Source organism: Fukomys damarensis, unplaced genomic scaffold (genome assembly GCF_012274545.1).
Source record: "Fukomys damarensis isolate Sample0158 unplaced genomic scaffold, DMR_v1.0_HiC HiC_scaffold_27, whole genome shotgun sequence".
Taxonomy (NCBI): domain Eukaryota; kingdom Metazoa; phylum Chordata; class Mammalia; order Rodentia; family Bathyergidae; genus Fukomys; species Fukomys damarensis.
Window position 1 is genome coordinate 35,056,569 of NW_022900939.1, and position 18,307 is coordinate 35,074,875.

Below are 18,307 nucleotides of genomic sequence, written 5' to 3' on the forward strand. Positions count from 1 at the left end.
AAAAAAAAAAAAAAAAAAAAAAAGAATCAGATTGAACTGGAAATATTTGTCTCATGTATGGGGCTAATCTTTCTATATGCTGTACTTAGGGAAATTTCAGATCATCAGTACCACAGAAACCTGGTACTCCTGTTAACAAATCTAAAACATGAAGAAATAGCATTAAGAAGTCTTATTTTCATTTCTAATACTCTATTTGTTAATGATCATCTTCAGAAAAGTATCTGCTAAGCACTGTGCCTGCATTACAAGCATAAGATCATGAGTTTAATTCCCAGTACCAGAAAACAAAGAAAAGTATCTGCTAGATTCTAACATACAAAAAGAAATCACCAAGAAGAGTCAATCCCCCTAGAATGCATCTTAAAACTTTGAATAAGAATTCTTAGAGAATTCTGTGCAAAACTTAATCTCACAAACATTTACCTTAATTATTTTGATAGATATTGATAATTTTTAACTGATAATTTTTCACTGGCATGTTTGTAACTTTTCCAAAAAAGAGCAAGAAAAATAAGGTTCCTACTCTCTATAAAAGATTAATATTTTCAATTAAAATATACTCCACTAAACTATTAAGTCTCCTAAACTAAGTGATATAAATATCCACAACATAATGGTAAGTAGAAAAACAGGTCAGCAATATCTGACTTGAATTTTAAAATTACAAAAACATTGAAAATATATAGACATGTTTAAAGTAGTCACCTTCTGATTGGTAGAACTGTTGTTTTAATTTTAATTTTCTGGGGTTTTTGTTGTTGTTGTTGTTGTATTGTTATTTGTTTTTGAGACAGGGTCTCGCTATGTAGATTGGGCTGGCCTAGAACTCACTATGTAGCCCAGGCTGGCCTCCCCTGCCTCAGCCTCCTGAGTGCTGGGATTACAGGTGTGCACAGCCACACCTAGCTAATTTTCTCTCCTGAATTAATCAGATTATGTAAAATGAGATGTTAAAGACATAGACAGGATTCCATGAACTTGACGTGATAACTTATTAAATAATAAAAGAAATGAGTTTAATTTTTTTAACTTGTGCTTTTTTCTAAAAGTAAAACTCAGATAATCTTACATTTTTACCTTATGAAAACTTCCGTAAAATAGTGTCTTTACTTCGTCTGTGTCAAACGTAACAGTTTGTACCTCGCCTCTTGTATCCTTATTAAAGAACGATAAGCTCCTGCTAGAAGCTGCAATCGACACAAGGTTGCTGTTAAGTCACAGGCATGGCAGACTTGTCACTGAAAAGTGTTAGCACACAATTCTTGTTGGAAAGATTTCTAAAAAATTCAATAAATGTAATTGTGATAAAATGCAATTAGGCTACTGATGTGTCATATTGGAAAAATTAAAACCACATACCATAATAGACATAGTTGCTAATGAGAAAAGAGGAGAAAAAGAAAAAACATAATCAAAACTATGCATGCAAGTGCCTTAAAGCAGGATAGAAATCCTTACGATCTGCAATCACTCCAACTTGCGGTCTGTAGTCTCTGTCTGTAATTTGCCAAATGGCAAAAGGATCGTTGGGGGTTTCTGGGAGAAGTCTGAACAATAATATAATCGTGTATGAAGGGGGGAGTCCATTTGGATGTACATCTCTGTGGGATAAAATAAAAGAGTGATGATTTTTCTTCAGAAATGGAGATGTCTCTAAGTCTTTAGACTGCAATCTAGTTATGAGAAGTATTACAGACTGTTTATAACCATCGGCCTCCGCCACAGGAGAAAATTTTAGGAAACACGTCTAAAGAAAAAATACTAAAGGCCCATTATTTCAGTAGTAAAGGATTATTTATAATCTGATTCTATCACAAAAGGCTAGGAAGCTACCAAATGGTCTGTTATTCTACTGCTAGTGACTAATTTCTTCTGAGCACAGAGAGGATTAAAACACTATGCAATAATTTTAAAGTAATACATATTATACTGGTAGACATCATGTAAAGATAATAAGTCTTACCAAATATACTGTACTTAATTTCCAATGTCAGGGTTGTGAGATCACAGGTAAAATGACTCAAGGTTTGGATTCTCTCTCCCTATCATTGACAGTTTTTAACACTTTCAAATTCCTCCCTGGAAATCAAATAAATCACCTCTGGAAGCTTACGCATTCTCCAAAATAAAACCAGCTGTACATGGTTTGTTGGGCCATTTACACGTGTACATGTTCAGTGCTGATAAATGGGTGTGACTCAGTTCAAAGGGAATTCTTCTTGGATCTAAGTCTGTGAGGCACAAAATCTGGTCCTCTGTGTCCTTCCAGAGTTGAGTCAACCATTGTTCTCACAGAATCTTTGGCAAAAATGGTGCTTTTCTGTCTGAGACCATGTAATGTGTTCTCCTCGAAGATAGCAAAAAGGTCTGGATAATCAACTCTGAGAGAAAAGAGGGTATTTCTGTACAAATTTTGGCAGAGGACACAGCGTTGTCTTTTGAACCCAACAACATCTCCATGCCTTTTTCATTTTCTTATTTTGAAACTGAGCAGAAGGTGGCCAAGCTGCGATCCTCCTGCCTCAGCCTCCTGAGTAGCTGTGATTACAGCCATATGCCTGTACCATGTCCTAGTACCATGTCCTAGGTACCATGTCCTAGTACCGTATCACTAGTACAATGTGTCTTGCTTCTTCAAATATGCTCTGGGATGATGGCATGATGCCTTCTATGTGTTCAAGAACTACTGCATCTTTATAATGTTCTGTGTTAATGATAGTACTGTATTTCCTCCAAACTGCCTCATCTCTGACTTAGACCATTTTTTTCTTCCCTAGTTAACTATAGTGTTTATAAAAAATAATAATTTGTGTGCATTTATGCTTCTCTCCTTTTGGTCAGAAGTTCTGGCCCGTGTGAAGACAACAGGCTGTCATAAAGCAACTGCGGGAGTCACGCCTTGAAGTGACAGAAAAGGTTAAACACCGGATGTGAAGGTTCACTGGGAACCAGGGAGAGGCAGGCCCTTACACTGTGGTCAAACTCTGGGATCTGGGCCTCCTTAACATGAATAAGCTCTGGTTTTAAAAGTCTGACTTTTCCCTTAGCTCCCCCAGAGCATTTCAAATCTCAAACATTGTTTTCTATCACTGTCCTGAGCTTCTGAAAGCATTATTTCTTCTTTTCTCTCCATAAATTGCCAAACACATATTTTTCAACACAGGTTTTTGTAGTGATGAACAAGAAATACATACTTCTGTTACTGTACCCAGGTGCAAACTCTCACGAAAGAGCAACGTCTAGGGCTACCCAACAGATCTGCTAGAGCACTGGCCAATAAAACCACCCGCTGCCTGCGGATCATGGACAAGCAAAACTGCAGTAGCCCTTCATTTTCTAGAGTCTGAAATGCTAAAAGGAAAGCCAGTTCACATTCTTCATTTCTTCCACCCCGTCCTCTGCACTGCAGGGAAAGGTTCAGAATAATAAGCTGCCTTCCTGTTTTAACAACCTCCCTTAGAAGAAGCACGGCTACAGCCCTAGCCTCAAACTCAGAAGGGCCAGGAGTCTGTCTTGCTGCAGTGCCAGGCTGAGATTCTTGAGACTGGGGACAGCGAGGAACGCACACTAGTTTCCTGCATGCAGACTGCTGCATAACTTAGGGAAAGATAATTAACCCATCTAAATTTAAGGAAACCAAACTATGTCATCCAGAAGGACTCGCTGACAATTCTCTACAGTTCCGAGATCCCAGGAAGTGAGCACAGATTCCGATGACCCTCTAGCCCATTCTAGGAAAAAAGACCCTCCTGTGTCCTCACTTACGTGGTGGGCTGGTGCAGAAAGGCGTTCTTCTGCAGCCGGAAAGCTGAGTAGCTGGGGAAGGACCCCGACTCCAAGGAGACTCCTTGTACAGAAGCGAAACTCTTTTCTGTCAGGTTATAAGCTTCAAGCATCTTAAAACCTTTTTACCAGAGAAGAAACGACTAAGGTGGGTACATTCCAATTTCCTGGTTCCTGAAATCCTGAATAAATTAGCCCCAGAATATCGACACATACCTGGTGAAGTGTATCCGTCCAGATAAATGAGGGGACAACCTGCGAAGAACAGTGGCTTTAAGTAGAGCTCACAGCACCACGCACCAACACAGACACACAGCAAGCAACGATGGACACCCATCGAGTTAGGAAACTGCTCATCCAAAAACTTAACTTAGCAATTTAACCTTTGTGAGTTGTCTTTTAAAAGACTTCCTGTATATAGAGAACATTATACTATTAACCAGTGTAACTCGGGTTTTTTCTGCATATTATAGCTATATGCTGAAGAATAATAAAATGGAATTAAAGAGGCAATTTTCACCTGTATTTCAACAGATCAGAAAACTTCTGTCCTGGAGAATTTTAGATTTCTGCAAAGAGTTCATCCATCCCAGTCCGCTTCTCTGCCAAGCCCCCATGCCTCACGCTGTCTACCAAACATCACCTACCAGTAGGAGTACCTAGCAGTCCTCGCCTACACCTCCTAGAGCTGGGGTTCCACAGGGCCACCTTCAGTGGCTGGGAGATGGCCCTACCCACACCCACTCTTCCCATGGCAGTTCTGTGCTGTGGTTCAGCAAAGGTTGTCAAGTGAGCCACCAAATCTGTTTCCTCTTGCCACCCCTACCCAAGTTTTGAATGTTTAGAATAATGTTTAATAGTTTGAGGTGTCGCACTTGCAACGAACGCATAGCCCCACCTAGGATTAAAGATCTAAAGGAGTCACCTATCTGTGTCCACAATCCAGCACCCCAAGAGTTGGGTCGGGAAGGAGATAAATTCATTTAGTTTGTCTTCCATCCTTCACTGTAGTTTAGAAGCTAAACCTGAAGTCCTGACCTACGCAGAATTGCAGCCCAACAAATGAGTGTCAGCTGAATTTCAGCAGGGCACATATGTTTTCACTGCGCCCAGGAAGCACAATCCTGACAGAGAACATTCGGTTGGTGGCTCATAAGGGAAAACTTCAGCTCACAGAAATGCTTCTGTATACGCAATTCTAAGCTGAAGATTAATTTACCAAATATTACAGGCCCTGGGGAAATGGGACAAGGATATGTTAAAATGCCTTATCTCCGCCCAAGAATTACTACATCTTCAGGGCTAAAAATGGACTTCAGATGAGTTGAGCCTTTAGCATGATCTCAAAGGAGCAATGATTCACCAGGTATTGGGATAATTTCCCAGGATTTATTTCCGCACAAACTTGATTCCATATGGAACGAGTAACCGTCTCTAAGTGAACATGCTTGTAGATAAGTGAGACTCTAGGTCTCTGGCGACCACAACTTACTTGAAGTGGCAGTTTCACAAACAAATGTAATGAGGTTGTCCTCGATCTTCTCGAAAGACTCGAAGTCGTCCACGATGAAGACGTGCCGTTCACTCGGCTTGCTGGCAATGTTGGCCAGCTCGTTGTAGTCGACATCCGCCACGCCAACCACGAAGACACTGAACCCTGGAGAGCAGTTGTTGTTTGAACAATTCAAAGTAAACTCTTATGAGGAAAGATACTCTAGTTCCTCGGCACATACAACAAATCCTTTTATTTGGCATGAACTCCTTCATGGTTGAGTATGTGCCTTTTGATGAACATGTACTTTTTCTGAGTCATCCTACTTTCTGCCTTATCCAACTCAACTCACTGGATCTCCCAACACAAACCACTCACAACCACAAGATGAAGCTTTTCATAGCAAAAAGACCTTGTGTGGTGCACTCTGCCTTCCACAGAGCCTGGGTCCTAATATACACGTGGATTATGTAGCTGTCTTTACGACTCAGACACCAAGAATGAGCTATCTTAAATTTGAATACTTGAAAGTGAATTTTCTCAACACACATGGGCTCAATAGCAGTATGCTGAGCACCTTCAAAATAGACTCTACAACTCCCACAGTCAGTAAACATTCCTTTATTTAGGTTAATACAAATAAACAAAGTTTTCATTCCAAAAGTTTAATTTGATAGCAGAAGAAACTAGGCCATATAAGGAATTAGCAATATAGATATTAGAGAAGTAAGCTTCTATACCCCAGATCTTAAACGGGCTAGGAGCCAGAAAACATGCAGCAATTGGCTCAAAGTGCATAAACCTAGAGGCAATAAATTATGCAAAAAAAAGAGAAAAATCTCCATTGAAAGAAGACAATGTGACGTAGCACTAATTGCAACTCATAATTTTAGCCAAAGAGTCATGGTTGTGCAGATGATGAATTCCGTGTAATGAAATAACTTATCATTTACTTCAATACATCATGCGGGGCACAGAATTCTTCCTAAAATGTGTCCACCGTGGACCCAGCATGGGGCAACAAGGTAAGGGTGGATACTGGAAAGACCTAGCTTCCTCTCTAATAAGGAAAGATCCACCCATAGGTGTCTTCCCGGGACCCTGATCCTTCTTATCTGCCATGTACCTTTCAGCAACCTACATCTGCAAGATTAGCTAGAGCTGCAGGAATCAGCTTCAAGATTAACTTCTGCTACAGCAAGAAGTCAGCTCTATGATTAGCCCATTATTCCATTATCATAGTTTCCTGTGGCCCTCCAGATACTCTGAGGCTTACCTCTCAGTAAGCCCTGCATTACTTCTGATATAAAGAAAACACCATGTCATTCTTGAGCAGCTACCAAGCTACCCTATAATTAAATGTAAACTAACAGCACAAATGGTGTAGAGTAGAGAATTAAACAGAACAAGAAAGTAAAACGGGCATTTTCAGCCCTTGCAATCATTCCTGGACATTTAAAATTTACAATAAGGAGTGCAATCGAATCCATGCCTGAGATTACCTGATTGCTGGATGACAAAAGCGGCCTTCTTGACCTCATCCTGTGAGCGACCATCTGTGACCACAACCAGGACCTTGGGGACGTTCTTCCTCATGCCGCTCTCCCACGTCAAGACCTTCTCCTTGATAAATGTGAGGGCCTTGCCTACAGAGTGTGTCAATTTAGTATCACCTCAGTGAGAACTGTCCAGGCACAACTGGCCGGGCCCCACTGATGAGCGAGCATCCAGACAAAGGGGGAGTGGATGTGCTCAGCCCCGCCCTGCCGAGGTGGCAATGAAGGTCTACAGATGCTCCCCGTGAACCGTACCTGTCCTTGTGTTTCCTCCTCTGTACCTAATATTCTGGAGGGCCCCGAGGGCCAGGGCCTTGTCATTGTATGTGTTCAGCTTGAACTCAGACTTGACCTCGTCACTGTATTGCACGAATGAAACCTGAAAGGAAATATGGGTTAGAAATGGCAGTCACCTCGTCTTACATCTCGGTGTTGGAATTGACTCCTGCAGCTGCAGAACCGGACAGAGCTGTCTCAGGCCTGATGGAATATTATACTCTCACACAATGGCAGTCACCTCGTCTTACATCTCGGTGTTGGAATGACTCCTGCAGCTGCAGAACCGGACAGAGCTGTCTCAGGCCTGATGGAATATTATACTCTCACTATGAGTAGTACGACAACACTGGTTGCTGTTGTGTGGTTAAATTCTCTAATTTCCAATCTTCAACGAAACTGTTATGACTAATGTTGATAATGAAAATACATTTTATTCCTATGTGCCTTTCCTGAAGATACAAAAAGAGATGGCTGAATCTGGAGAAGAGTGAGATCCCAGCACTAGATATAAGAACACACCATCTTGAGCTCAAATGTTGGTTGAGCAGTTGGTTCTTGGTGTACTAAACTCACAGACTAAACTCACAGACTAAACTCATTCTCCACAGTAACATAAAATAGCTACACAGGATCTCTGGACAGTAGAGATAATCTACCATCTAGCGTTGTTTTAAGGATTATTAGTTTTATATATATATATAAAGTAGCTGATGCATAGCAATTAATAAAATATAATGGCTACTTTTATTAGAAAGCCATTTCTAAAAAGGATGCAAACAGCTTAACTATTGACATATTAAGAATATAAGCTTTTTTACTCTTAGGTTGGAACAATGTACACAGGATTATCTGGGGATTTGAAATTTAGTATATTCAATATAGTACTATTCCCTAAAGAGAATGTGGTTTGTTTATGAAATTATTTGTCTTTTATTTCAAGGTGTCTTTTTTGTATAGCATCTCAAAGATAATGCAGCAGAACCACTGAGCTAAATGCCTGGCCCAAAAAAGAGGCTTTTTTAAAAAATATAATCTGGATTTGGATAGAAGAGGGTCATGTGCATAATGACAAAGTACAGTGATACTGGCTGTAATAATAACACAAAATACACCAGGAGTGTAGAATACCTTAAGCCATCAGGTAGCCTTTCCAGGATTGGTGGATCTTGAGGTAGGTCTTCAAGGGTTGGAATCCAAGAAATTACTAACAACAATAATCAGACTCTCAAAACAGTCTAGGAAGACTCCCCAAAATAGTTTAGAGCCAGTAGGCCTGAGTGCCTCAGTTCAGGGCATGTTGGGAATGGTGGAGAAGATTCTCAGCTTTGCCGGCAGGTTAACACCAAAGGGTACATTACTCCTTTAGCTGCTCTTCAACGCACAAGCTTCTCTAAGTTCCTACACTCATACAACTAATGCATTTCAGGTGATTCCACAACAGTGCAATTGGTAGTTACCATTTTCGGTAAACAAAATGAAATACCCCTTAGGTCAGTAGTGAGCAGAATAACACCTGCCACATAACCTGCAGCAGGTTCCACTCACAGTGACAATGCAGCTGGCGTCCAGAACTTCGGGGGACCTTTTTATGGAAATTATCATTGTTGGAAGTTTAAAGTAGGAAGTTGGAATCAAAATCCCATAAATTCTCCAACTAGAATATCATCTAGCCAATAAGAAGAACTAAAGGAAAATTTACTTTTCTATGTATATATTCTTCACACCCAATTCTTTCCAAAAAAAAGCACATGTAAAGGAAATAGCAAATAGCAAAGGTCAAAACACTCACCAGGCAAATTCAGAGGAAACAGCAAGATGCTACACGTAAGGAGGCACTGGTAGAATGACCCTCACCTGGATACCAGCGGGACTGACTTCATCGAAGGCTCCAACAGTGTTGAAGATGAACTTCACAACTTTGTTAAAATTATCATCTCCAATGCTCCAAGAGGCATCCGTCAAGAACACAATATCCGCCTTGGCCCCTTTGCATACTGGGAAAAAAAAAAAACAGAGATCTCCTTAATTCTTTCATGCAATGACACTGCACAGCTAAGACGGGTATGCAGCCTCCCTGTCTCCCACGGTGTCCAGTGACAGCCGCACTGCCTGGTGCAGGTCAGGCCCCGCATGGACTTCCTGAGCCAGCAGCAGCAACAATGAGAGCCCCAGGGACCCCGGCGCAGCACAAATGTGAGGAGGACTGGTCTAACTGACGCTAGATTCTTGGTCCGAAAGTGCTCATCTGTTTAGATCCACTGTGCAGAAATGCCCTTACTTCCTGAAACTCTCCAGGTAGCTTCCGCCAATAAGTGAGGGAGAAATCAAATGAAAACCAACGATGTCCAGAAGTGAAGGAGGGCCAGCACAATGGGTCTGGACAGTCTGGACATAATTATCAAAATTTGGTGAAAATGTATTTTTTTAAAATTATGAGTTTGGCCACTACAGTCATAAGCGGGGAAGGGAAAGATAAAATAGCAAAATATTTCAAATTTGAATCTTTTTAGACTTAGAAGCTAAGAAAATTCTAAAAAAAAATGAATTAACAAAAAATTAGTTTATGAACTTATCAAGCCAGGCATGGTGGCTCATGCCTGTAATCCCAGCACTCGGGAGGCTGAGGCAGGAGGATCGCTGTGAGTTGGAGACCAGCCTGGGCTACACAGTGAGTTCTAGGTCAGTCTCACTACGTAGTAAAACCCTGTCTCAAAAAAACTTATCAAACACAATGTACAACCCTAAGAGTGAACCCTGATGTGAACTGCCAGACTTGGGTGGCAATGAGGGGTCCATGCAGATTGAGCAGTTGTGACAAGACGTATAGATCTGATCAGAATGTTGGCAGCTTCATAGACAGGGCAGCGGGTACATGAGAGCTTTAAACTTGGCTCAGTTTTGCTGTGAACTTAAAACTACTCTAGAAAATAAAGCTTACTAAAACGTGTCCCTCAGCCAAGATTATTTACTGACTTTTCTTTCAGCAGCCTACTTTTTTTTAAAAAACCCACTATTACTTTATCCTTTCATAATACACATTTAATTTTTTAATTTTACTTCTACACCAGGTTTAATAAAGTTCTAACTATCCTTATAAGAGAGAAAAATAGTGCCAAAATCTGAAATGATTTCTGGAAAACGAAACATGGGGAAAAGAATAACTGAGGAGCTGCTTCCTTTACATTTAATTTGGCATCGCCCTGAAGAATACCAGCAAAGTGAACACAGCAATGCAGTCTGTCTTTTTTACTAGTCCACTGCAACTGACAATTATGTCTCAAACTTTGGTGAATGGAAACTTTTTAGCCTTGTCTAACCCAGAGCGCTTCCAAGTTAGAAGCCAGGAATTCCAGGGTCAAAGGCCTCAGGGATTTAGTTGCAGGTATAGCAAAAAAGGTTCAGGTCACCCGTGGATGCCAGGAGCCGGCAGGAGGAAATACCCCACCATGTGACCACGGACTGTGGAAAATATCACTAAGTCTGAATCTGCAAAATTGAGAAAACAGAGTTCTGACCAAAGAGCTGCAAGCGTTTATGACTGATTTTATTCATCCCAAATTGTGCCTGGAGAGGGAGAGGAACAAACTACTGGTGAGCTTTTCTCTCTACCTAAAAACTACTGCACAGAAATAAAAGACCAGAAATGCCCCATACCAACTGCAAAGGATGTCTGCAGCCTAAGAAGTCTGTAGGTCCTCGACGGCTGACTGCGGCCTGGTCAGCCGTACTTACCAGCCCGGGCGGGTGGAATGGTGGGAGGAGGAGGCGGGGTCGGTGGTGCTGTGGGAGCTTCTGTGGGTTTCACGGCTAGAATTTAAAAGTAATAATCAGAACGACCCAACATGTTGCACATTTCACATCCCACAGAGTAAATTTAAATCCTCAGAAACAAATCAAGGCTCCAGCTGCCTTGGCACTAGGGACTGTGTTCTGACCAAACTTGGTGTCTGTGGCTGTTACTCCCTGTAACTTCAGTCACAGAGCAAAGACTCGGAGAGCACGAGGTCTTCAAAGAGGGTCCCGTGCGAGTCGCCGTGACAAGGGGCATGCTCACACCGTCACTGCCCAGTAGTGTCACCTGGCCCTCTGTCAGCCCCTCCTTGAGGTAGCCTCAACCCTGCAGCAGGGAGTTGCTGTAAAGCCACCTCCTCGGCCACCACCCACTGTCCTGGCCACCCAAGGGAATGTGCAGGCTCGGCCTCAGGAAGTCCCCTCCCCACAGCTTCTGAGCCCAAGCCCCTGGAGACCTTCCAGACCAGTCAAAACTTACTGGTATGCTCTTTGATGGGGACACCCGGCCCCTCGAGATTGGGCGTCTGCACAAAAACAGTGACGCCGTACTCAGCGTCTGGTGAGAGGCCAGTGAAGCAGTAGCTGGTTTCTGATCCCCGCACTGTGATTTCCTGTCCTCTCGTTCCTGATCACAAAAAAGGGACATGCAACTGAGCATCTGTTGCTTCTAAAGGCATTTTATATGTAAATCAAAATCTTCACTGAGATTCCAACTGTGCTCCAGTTCTGTTTTGTTTTTTTGTTTGTTTGTTTTGTTCTTTTTTTAAAACATACACACCATCTGCAGGGCTCAGCCTTAGCCTGTAGGAGGTAGCTGCTCGGTGAGGTGACCATTTGACACAGAATGTATCCCATCCAACCTGGTAAGTTTTCAGATCTGTGACATTTAAATACACTACGAAATAAAGAAAGAAACGGATTCACTTTCTAAATAAAAGCAAAAAGGCAAACTTCTAACCATCACATAATTTTCAAATTTCCACTGTGGCTGAAAAAAAATAAACACTTAAAATCTCAATGCTTCGGTAAGAAATAAACATCAAACATGCATGACAATGTAGCAAAGCCAAAACAGACCTTCCTTCCCAATATTAATTTTGAAGGAAAGAGAATCCCATATAGTCCTTGAAAACTATGAATGTCAAAGATATCTCATAAAAATTAGTTAATCTGTCTGAAAGGCTAAGTGCTTATTTATCAAAGTACTTGATGACAACAAATTGTCAGGTGTGATGGTGCACACCTGCAATCCCAGCAGTCAGGAAGCTGAGGCAGGAGGATCATCATGAGTTCAAGGCCAGCCTGGGCTGCATAGTGAGTTCAAAGCCAAAAATGTGAACTATATGGTAGGACCTTGTCTCAAAAAAAAATCTATCCTGGGCCAAGTCAGTGTTTCAAAGATTCAATCAAATTGCATCAAAGAAAGCAGGTAATATATGCCTTAATACCAAATGCCATGAAAATTACCTCATCATAGCTCCATATAGATCTTTCATGAACAGAATGACAAATTCTGTAAATTTTGCCTTTTACAATTCAGACTACAATGTTCTATGTCAAACAGCTTCCTCATGACACATTTTCATACATTCAATTACTAATGGAATTAGACATTTTGTTAAACTGGACAACTACATAATGCTAAGTTTTGCCTTTTACAATTCAGACTACAATGTTCTATGTCAAACAGCTTCCTCATGACACATTTCATACATTCAATTACTAATGGAATTAGACATTTTGTTAAACTGGACAACTACATAATGCTAAACAAATAGGCACACATTAAAACAACCAAAACAGACTGGCCTGACAGTTTTCCCTACATTCTTTCTTCCATCCGCAAAGAGGTGCATGACTCACATGTAGTCCCTTGATCTGTCAGGGGAACGCTGAGTCCAGAGTCGTACTGAGCATAGACGTTCACGTCATAGGTAGTGCTGGGATTGAGATTATGTAAGGTGTAGGACGTCACCTCCCCAACAAAGGCTTCCATGGGTTCATTGGAACCTTTAGCAGTGATCACAAAAATACACAAAGATCTGTAATCGCTGGTCTCAAATTTTACTCAGAATTAAAGGTCTTTCAGCACCTAACGCAATGAGGACCTTCATGAATCCCTGTAGCCTTCACACACTTCACTCCTGTACACACCACATAACATGGGGAATATGTAAGGGGAGACTAAGTTCCTCACTGCCTTGACCTCACCAGTGTAGCCCAGTACCTAGCATTCAGCAGGTGTATAATCCATGTTCCTATGATAAACATGTTCTCATGACTCCTGAGCCCTATTTTGCCAGCATAGTGCTCTCCATATGGTAGGTGTTCAATTAACATTTTTTAAATTTGCTGCAGAGATGAGCTAAACATTTGTCTTGAACCTCAATTTACATATTTTGGTTACTGAAAGTCCCTGGATGTCAGTTTCCCTTTTCTCATTAAGTTCTCTGTTTATTTCTTACATGGGTTCTTTTCTTTCTTTTTTTTTTTCTCTTGCTTTCTCTTCTTCATTTGTTTCTAGTCCACAGTCTTTCTGCATACAGGAAGATGCCCTAGGAGATGTGGTACAGAGAGCATTTCTTCCAGTTCTGGTGAACGTACAAGCAGAACACAGAAATAAAGATAGCAAATAGTTCAGTCAAGGTGATACTGATCTAGGTGCAAATGTCAGCGAGGAGTTGAAAGTGAGCTTGTCGAAAGTCAACTAAAATGCATAAAGTCTACGCCCAAATGGAATTACACTTGGACTTGATGGGAAAGGTATGGAAGTTTATATTTTCAAATATGTATTGTTTCGTGGTCCTAATAACATAGAGGATGTCTAAACACAGCAGTTTAAATGTGTATAATTTTATGGGCCAGGTCAAACCTTTTAATCATGGAGTTTAAGGAGAGTCTCCACTACATCCTGGTGACAATGGAACTTTATATCACTGACTTAAAGCACTGATTCCAGAAACATTACTCTCAGTGGTAAGAAACTTGCTGCGACAAGTGAACTAACAGGAGAGTCCAACAGTACGGGATGCAACAGAAAACTCCCCCACATGCACTTCATTTCCCAACGCAGTTCTGTTATGACAGAGGTGCTTCCTTACCTGCTGGCTTATACACAATTTTATATCCAAGAACTGGAGAGGGTGATGGGTCCCAGGACACCCTGAACCTTGTGTACCACTCGTCCGAGATGTGTATGTTCTGCGGAGGAAGCAGTCCCACTGGAAACAAACATGATGCCTATCATTCACCCTCCTCAGCACACGAACAACACAGAAATTCGCTGGCATTACTGCAGCAGTCCCAAGAGAGCTGCTTACTCGTCCCCAAACTGCCTCGTCCCCAATACAAGTAAACACCACGGAAGTGATTAACAAAAGCTTCTACTTTTCAAATTCAAACTGCAGTTTGAATGGATTCAAAAACTGATCATTTTCAGCAAAGCCTCCTCCTAAGCAGGAGACAAGGCTGAGCCGGCGTACGACTGGGCTCAGGAATATGGAAAATACCAGGATGGCAGATCTGTTTTCGTGCATTGTAGATCACTCCCTTAGAAGTTAGAGCCTAGTGATCAGAGCACCTCGGTATATAAATAAGAGTTCACCGAGAAGACACAGCCAGCTAATGACCAAGGCCGTGTTCTTTCACCACCCCTCCCTCTCTTCCACCAACACAACCCGGAGGGCACCCTTCACCCTGCAGAGGTCCTGCCCTACATCTACCAGCTGCGAAGTCTAGACTGTTTAGCTGGTATGTTAAGTAGTCACTCAGTTTCCAAAATAATTAATCCAACTTGAAAAACACGTTTTCCTAAGAGAAACTAGATATGCTTTGGCCCTTCCTGGATACAGTTCATAATATCTTCTTTTTTTAACATTTCGATAAGCCCCAAATTATAAAACGTGCCATTTTCCCCCCAGGAAAGTACTAAAATACATTTTAATTGTAAGAGAAGTTGTTAAATCAATACCTTTCCTGAGTCCCTAGACTATTTCCACTGACCCAGCCCTGCTGGCAACAATTAGCGTGTAGATTCCTGACCTCCACAGACTGGGCTCAAACTCGTCTAGTCTTGCTTTTCCCTTATGAGCTGTCAAATGTTATCTTTCCCAAATGCAGTAATGTTTTCCAGGACATTGAAGTACAAAAAGATTTTGGACAAATGAATGAAGAAGGAAACCTAAAATCATGCAACCTAAGTGGATTTTTGCTGAATGAAGTAGAAAAACGGAATGCCAATATTCACCAGACACAGACTGAGAGCCAAGCCTGCTTTCTCCTACCGGTGACTCAGCCCTGGCTGCATACTCGAACCTCACAGGCCAGGACCGTGCCTCAGGCCAGGGACCAGCGTCCCTCCACATGGCTCCTAGCTCTTGTATTTTCTGAAACTCTTTGGGCAAACCCAGGGAGCAACCAATTTGGAGAATCTTTCAACCATAAGAAATTGCCACCGGTATAGATTAGAAAAGGGACCTGCATATTGAAAATTCGTTACAAACTATTTGGTGCAATAATCCTTCAAAATATAGCTAAATGTTTAGAAAGAAGATGATTGCTCATCGTTTTGAAGCTTTTTTATGACTTCGTAAGATCCAATCACACTGGCATATTTTTCAGCTGATACATTAACTTCTATAGCCTTAAGCAATCACACAAAAAAGAAAACTATTTAGACAAGATTTGATAGTTTTCCAAAAAAACAACCAGAATTACAGTATATCAAATAAGGACAACGATGCAGGTTTGTTTCTCCTTTTCTTCTCTTAGTGGGCCTTTAAAAATAAATTGTACTCTCATGCTGTCATTTTTACAAAACTCAATGGCTAACACAAATGTTAGTGCAATATTAATGTAGTATTTGACATGCAGTGGTAAAGACAAAATTTAAGTATTTTTAAAAGTATAAGAAGCAACATTAATATCTGGACAGCTTCAAAGTAAAAATAAAGTAAAAGCTTATGACACTGACCAGTTCTCCCATTTCCTACTAAGTGGCCACCATCTCCGTCTTCATAAACAGCAATAACGGTAATTTTATATGGAGTGTCAGGCTGCAGGGGCTGCAGTATGATATTGTTTCTCCTGCCTGGCACTGTTGTCTGTAGAGGAAGAGCAATCACACATTTATTGCCAGCTACAGGAATTCCCAATCAAAAGCTAGCATTGTTGTATGTATTCCCATAGATAATAATGGCATCTTTATATTTTCTTTCTGTTTCACAACACTCCTGAAAGACATCACCTGCATCGCTTTTACACTGCATGGAGGATGTTTTTTAAATCTGATGGATCTGGGCTCATCTTCCAAGTCAACCATTTAACAGCCATTGGACAGCATCTCAAAGAAAACGTGAGGCCTAAAGGTGACAAATACAACGCCTGAGAGCACGCTGCAGAGTACTGTGCTCTCAGGCTGTTTGTGTCCATCACCTTTCAGCACTGCAGTTGTGTTTTCGGGTAGTTCTTCAGCCGGTACCCACCAAGGATCCACTATGGACCAGGCAGGATGCACTATGGACCAAGCGGGATCCACTAATGAGCAAAAATGGACTCAGCCGGTGCCCCCAAGAGTATCAGTTTAGCTGACTCCAATGAGGTGGAAAAGAGGAAGTGAAAGAAACATTCGATTTCCTCTTCGAAGAGGAAATGAGCCAGTCACCCGACAGCGTCTCTCCTAACAACGTGAATCGGTTATGTCAGTGATTCCTGGCCTGGGATCCCTATAACTAAAAGCAGTCAATCAGTAGAAGAAATTATCTTTGTAATGTTTTTAGAAAATTGGAAAAGAAAAAGATTGTACATTTGTCCATGGAAAGGCTGAACGAAAACTAAACAGGAACCTCCCTACTCGGGCAAACTAATTGTGGTAAAACTGTTTCTCAATATTTTATCAGAAACTCTAAATGGTACTTAATTCTTAGTAATAAAATGGGGAGACTTCAATTGAAGCTTAGTATACCAAGTTCAAGTAGATGAAGGGCTTTCTCCTGTGGAATTCATGGGGAAAGAAGGAAATAGAGGATGTATGCAGTAAAAAGGTTACAAACCACAGACATAACTCCTTTGCCATCAGCACTGTGGGTAATTTTCTGAGGCTCTACAGCAACTCGTCACTAAACTTCAATATAAAGTGGTTTTCCATCCATAACAAACATATATGCACGGGTAGGGCTATAAGGAAACTACAAAAACTTGAGCCTGGGCTGAGAGCATCTGAGTGTCAGATTATGACACTTAAAAAGTTTGAAGGGGTTGGGGATGGACCTCAGAGGTAGAGTACTTGCTTATTATGCCAAGGCCCTGAGGTCCATCCCCAGCACTGAAAACACTCACACACACACACACACACACACACACACACACACACATGCACTCACTCACTCTTTAGAGCTAACAGGAAAAAAATATGCATTCCGGAATAAAACTGTACTATAAAATGTTAAATTTAGAGAAAAGATAGCTTACTTACTTAGCTTTGGATTATTGAAGTGACAAGTTGTAGAGGAATTAGATTTGAAGAAAGGGTCAGATTTGGATCACCTGACCATTAACTTACACATTCCAAAATAATGAATATCATATTTTATTAGCTGTTCCTATAATATAAGGAAGTGGCTAGAAATATGCATATGGTTGTGAGACGAGGCAGTTTTACAATCTACCTTTAGAACAGAAATGAATCTGAATCACTGATTCCCTGTGGCAGGGTGGTCTCTGATGATGTCAGAGAAAGCCATGAAATCTGCCACATAAATGTCAACGCCTCCTCCCCAATCGTGGCACATTTTTACCAGGAAAGTTTGATTCAACCCTGCAAACAACTAGGATTATAAGCATGCCAGTGAGTGCTATACTTACATATTCATCAATCGGATCCCCAACAGTGCTGGAATAAATGATCCTGTACTGTTGAACTGGCCCATCGGCATGGTCCCAGGTTACAGAGAGGGTGTTGGTTGTCTCATCAAAGACTCTAATATTTCTTGGTCCACTGCGTGGTCCTAAATAATTAAAATAGAGTTTGGAGCTCACCTCATTGCATTACTCAGGTCAGATCCTTACAGATATTTCACGATTCATGAAAACGGTTAATCAATTCGGACGAAATACATATCTTCTATAGTTTTAACCACTCACTGGCCCAATTATTTTAAAAAGGATGACCAAAAATTGCATATTTTTTCATTAATTATTATAAGATATCAGGGAATATAAAAACCACAATTTTATCAAATTTATTCAAACCAAGAATGGACTGGTTTCTGGGCTGGTAGTGTACGCCTGTGATCCCAGCACTCAGGAGGCTGAGGCAGGAGGATCACTGTGAGTTCGAGGCCAGCCTGGGTTACATAGTAAGTTCAAGGCCAACCTGAACTACATATTGAGACCCTGTCTCAAA

The 18,307-nt window shown here is 41.2% G+C and overlaps 1 protein-coding gene across 1 annotated transcript in view; it reads right to left on the bottom strand.

The window, feature by feature from the left end:
• Window positions 1-18,307, bottom strand: part of Col12a1 (collagen type XII alpha 1 chain) — a 106,928-nt gene that overhangs the window by 24,031 nt on the left and 64,590 nt on the right. Inside the window, exons 36-50 of the mRNA XM_010617912.2 lie at window positions 17,767-17,909; window positions 15,878-16,007; window positions 14,007-14,126; window positions 12,769-12,915; window positions 11,684-11,800; window positions 11,384-11,530; window positions 10,846-10,920; window positions 8,968-9,107; window positions 7,090-7,213; window positions 6,781-6,924; window positions 5,279-5,443; window positions 4,003-4,041; window positions 3,769-3,907; window positions 1,462-1,604; window positions 1,081-1,190 (exon numbers count right to left, since the gene is read on the bottom strand). Of these exons, the coding sequence (XP_010616214.2) occupies window positions 1,081-1,190; window positions 1,462-1,604; window positions 3,769-3,907; window positions 4,003-4,041; window positions 5,279-5,443; window positions 6,781-6,924; window positions 7,090-7,213; window positions 8,968-9,107; window positions 10,846-10,920; window positions 11,384-11,530; window positions 11,684-11,800; window positions 12,769-12,915; window positions 14,007-14,126; window positions 15,878-16,007; window positions 17,767-17,909 (1,883 nt within the window). The remainder of the gene's footprint in view (window positions 1-1,080; window positions 1,191-1,461; window positions 1,605-3,768; window positions 3,908-4,002; window positions 4,042-5,278; window positions 5,444-6,780; window positions 6,925-7,089; window positions 7,214-8,967; window positions 9,108-10,845; window positions 10,921-11,383; window positions 11,531-11,683; window positions 11,801-12,768; window positions 12,916-14,006; window positions 14,127-15,877; window positions 16,008-17,766; window positions 17,910-18,307) is intronic.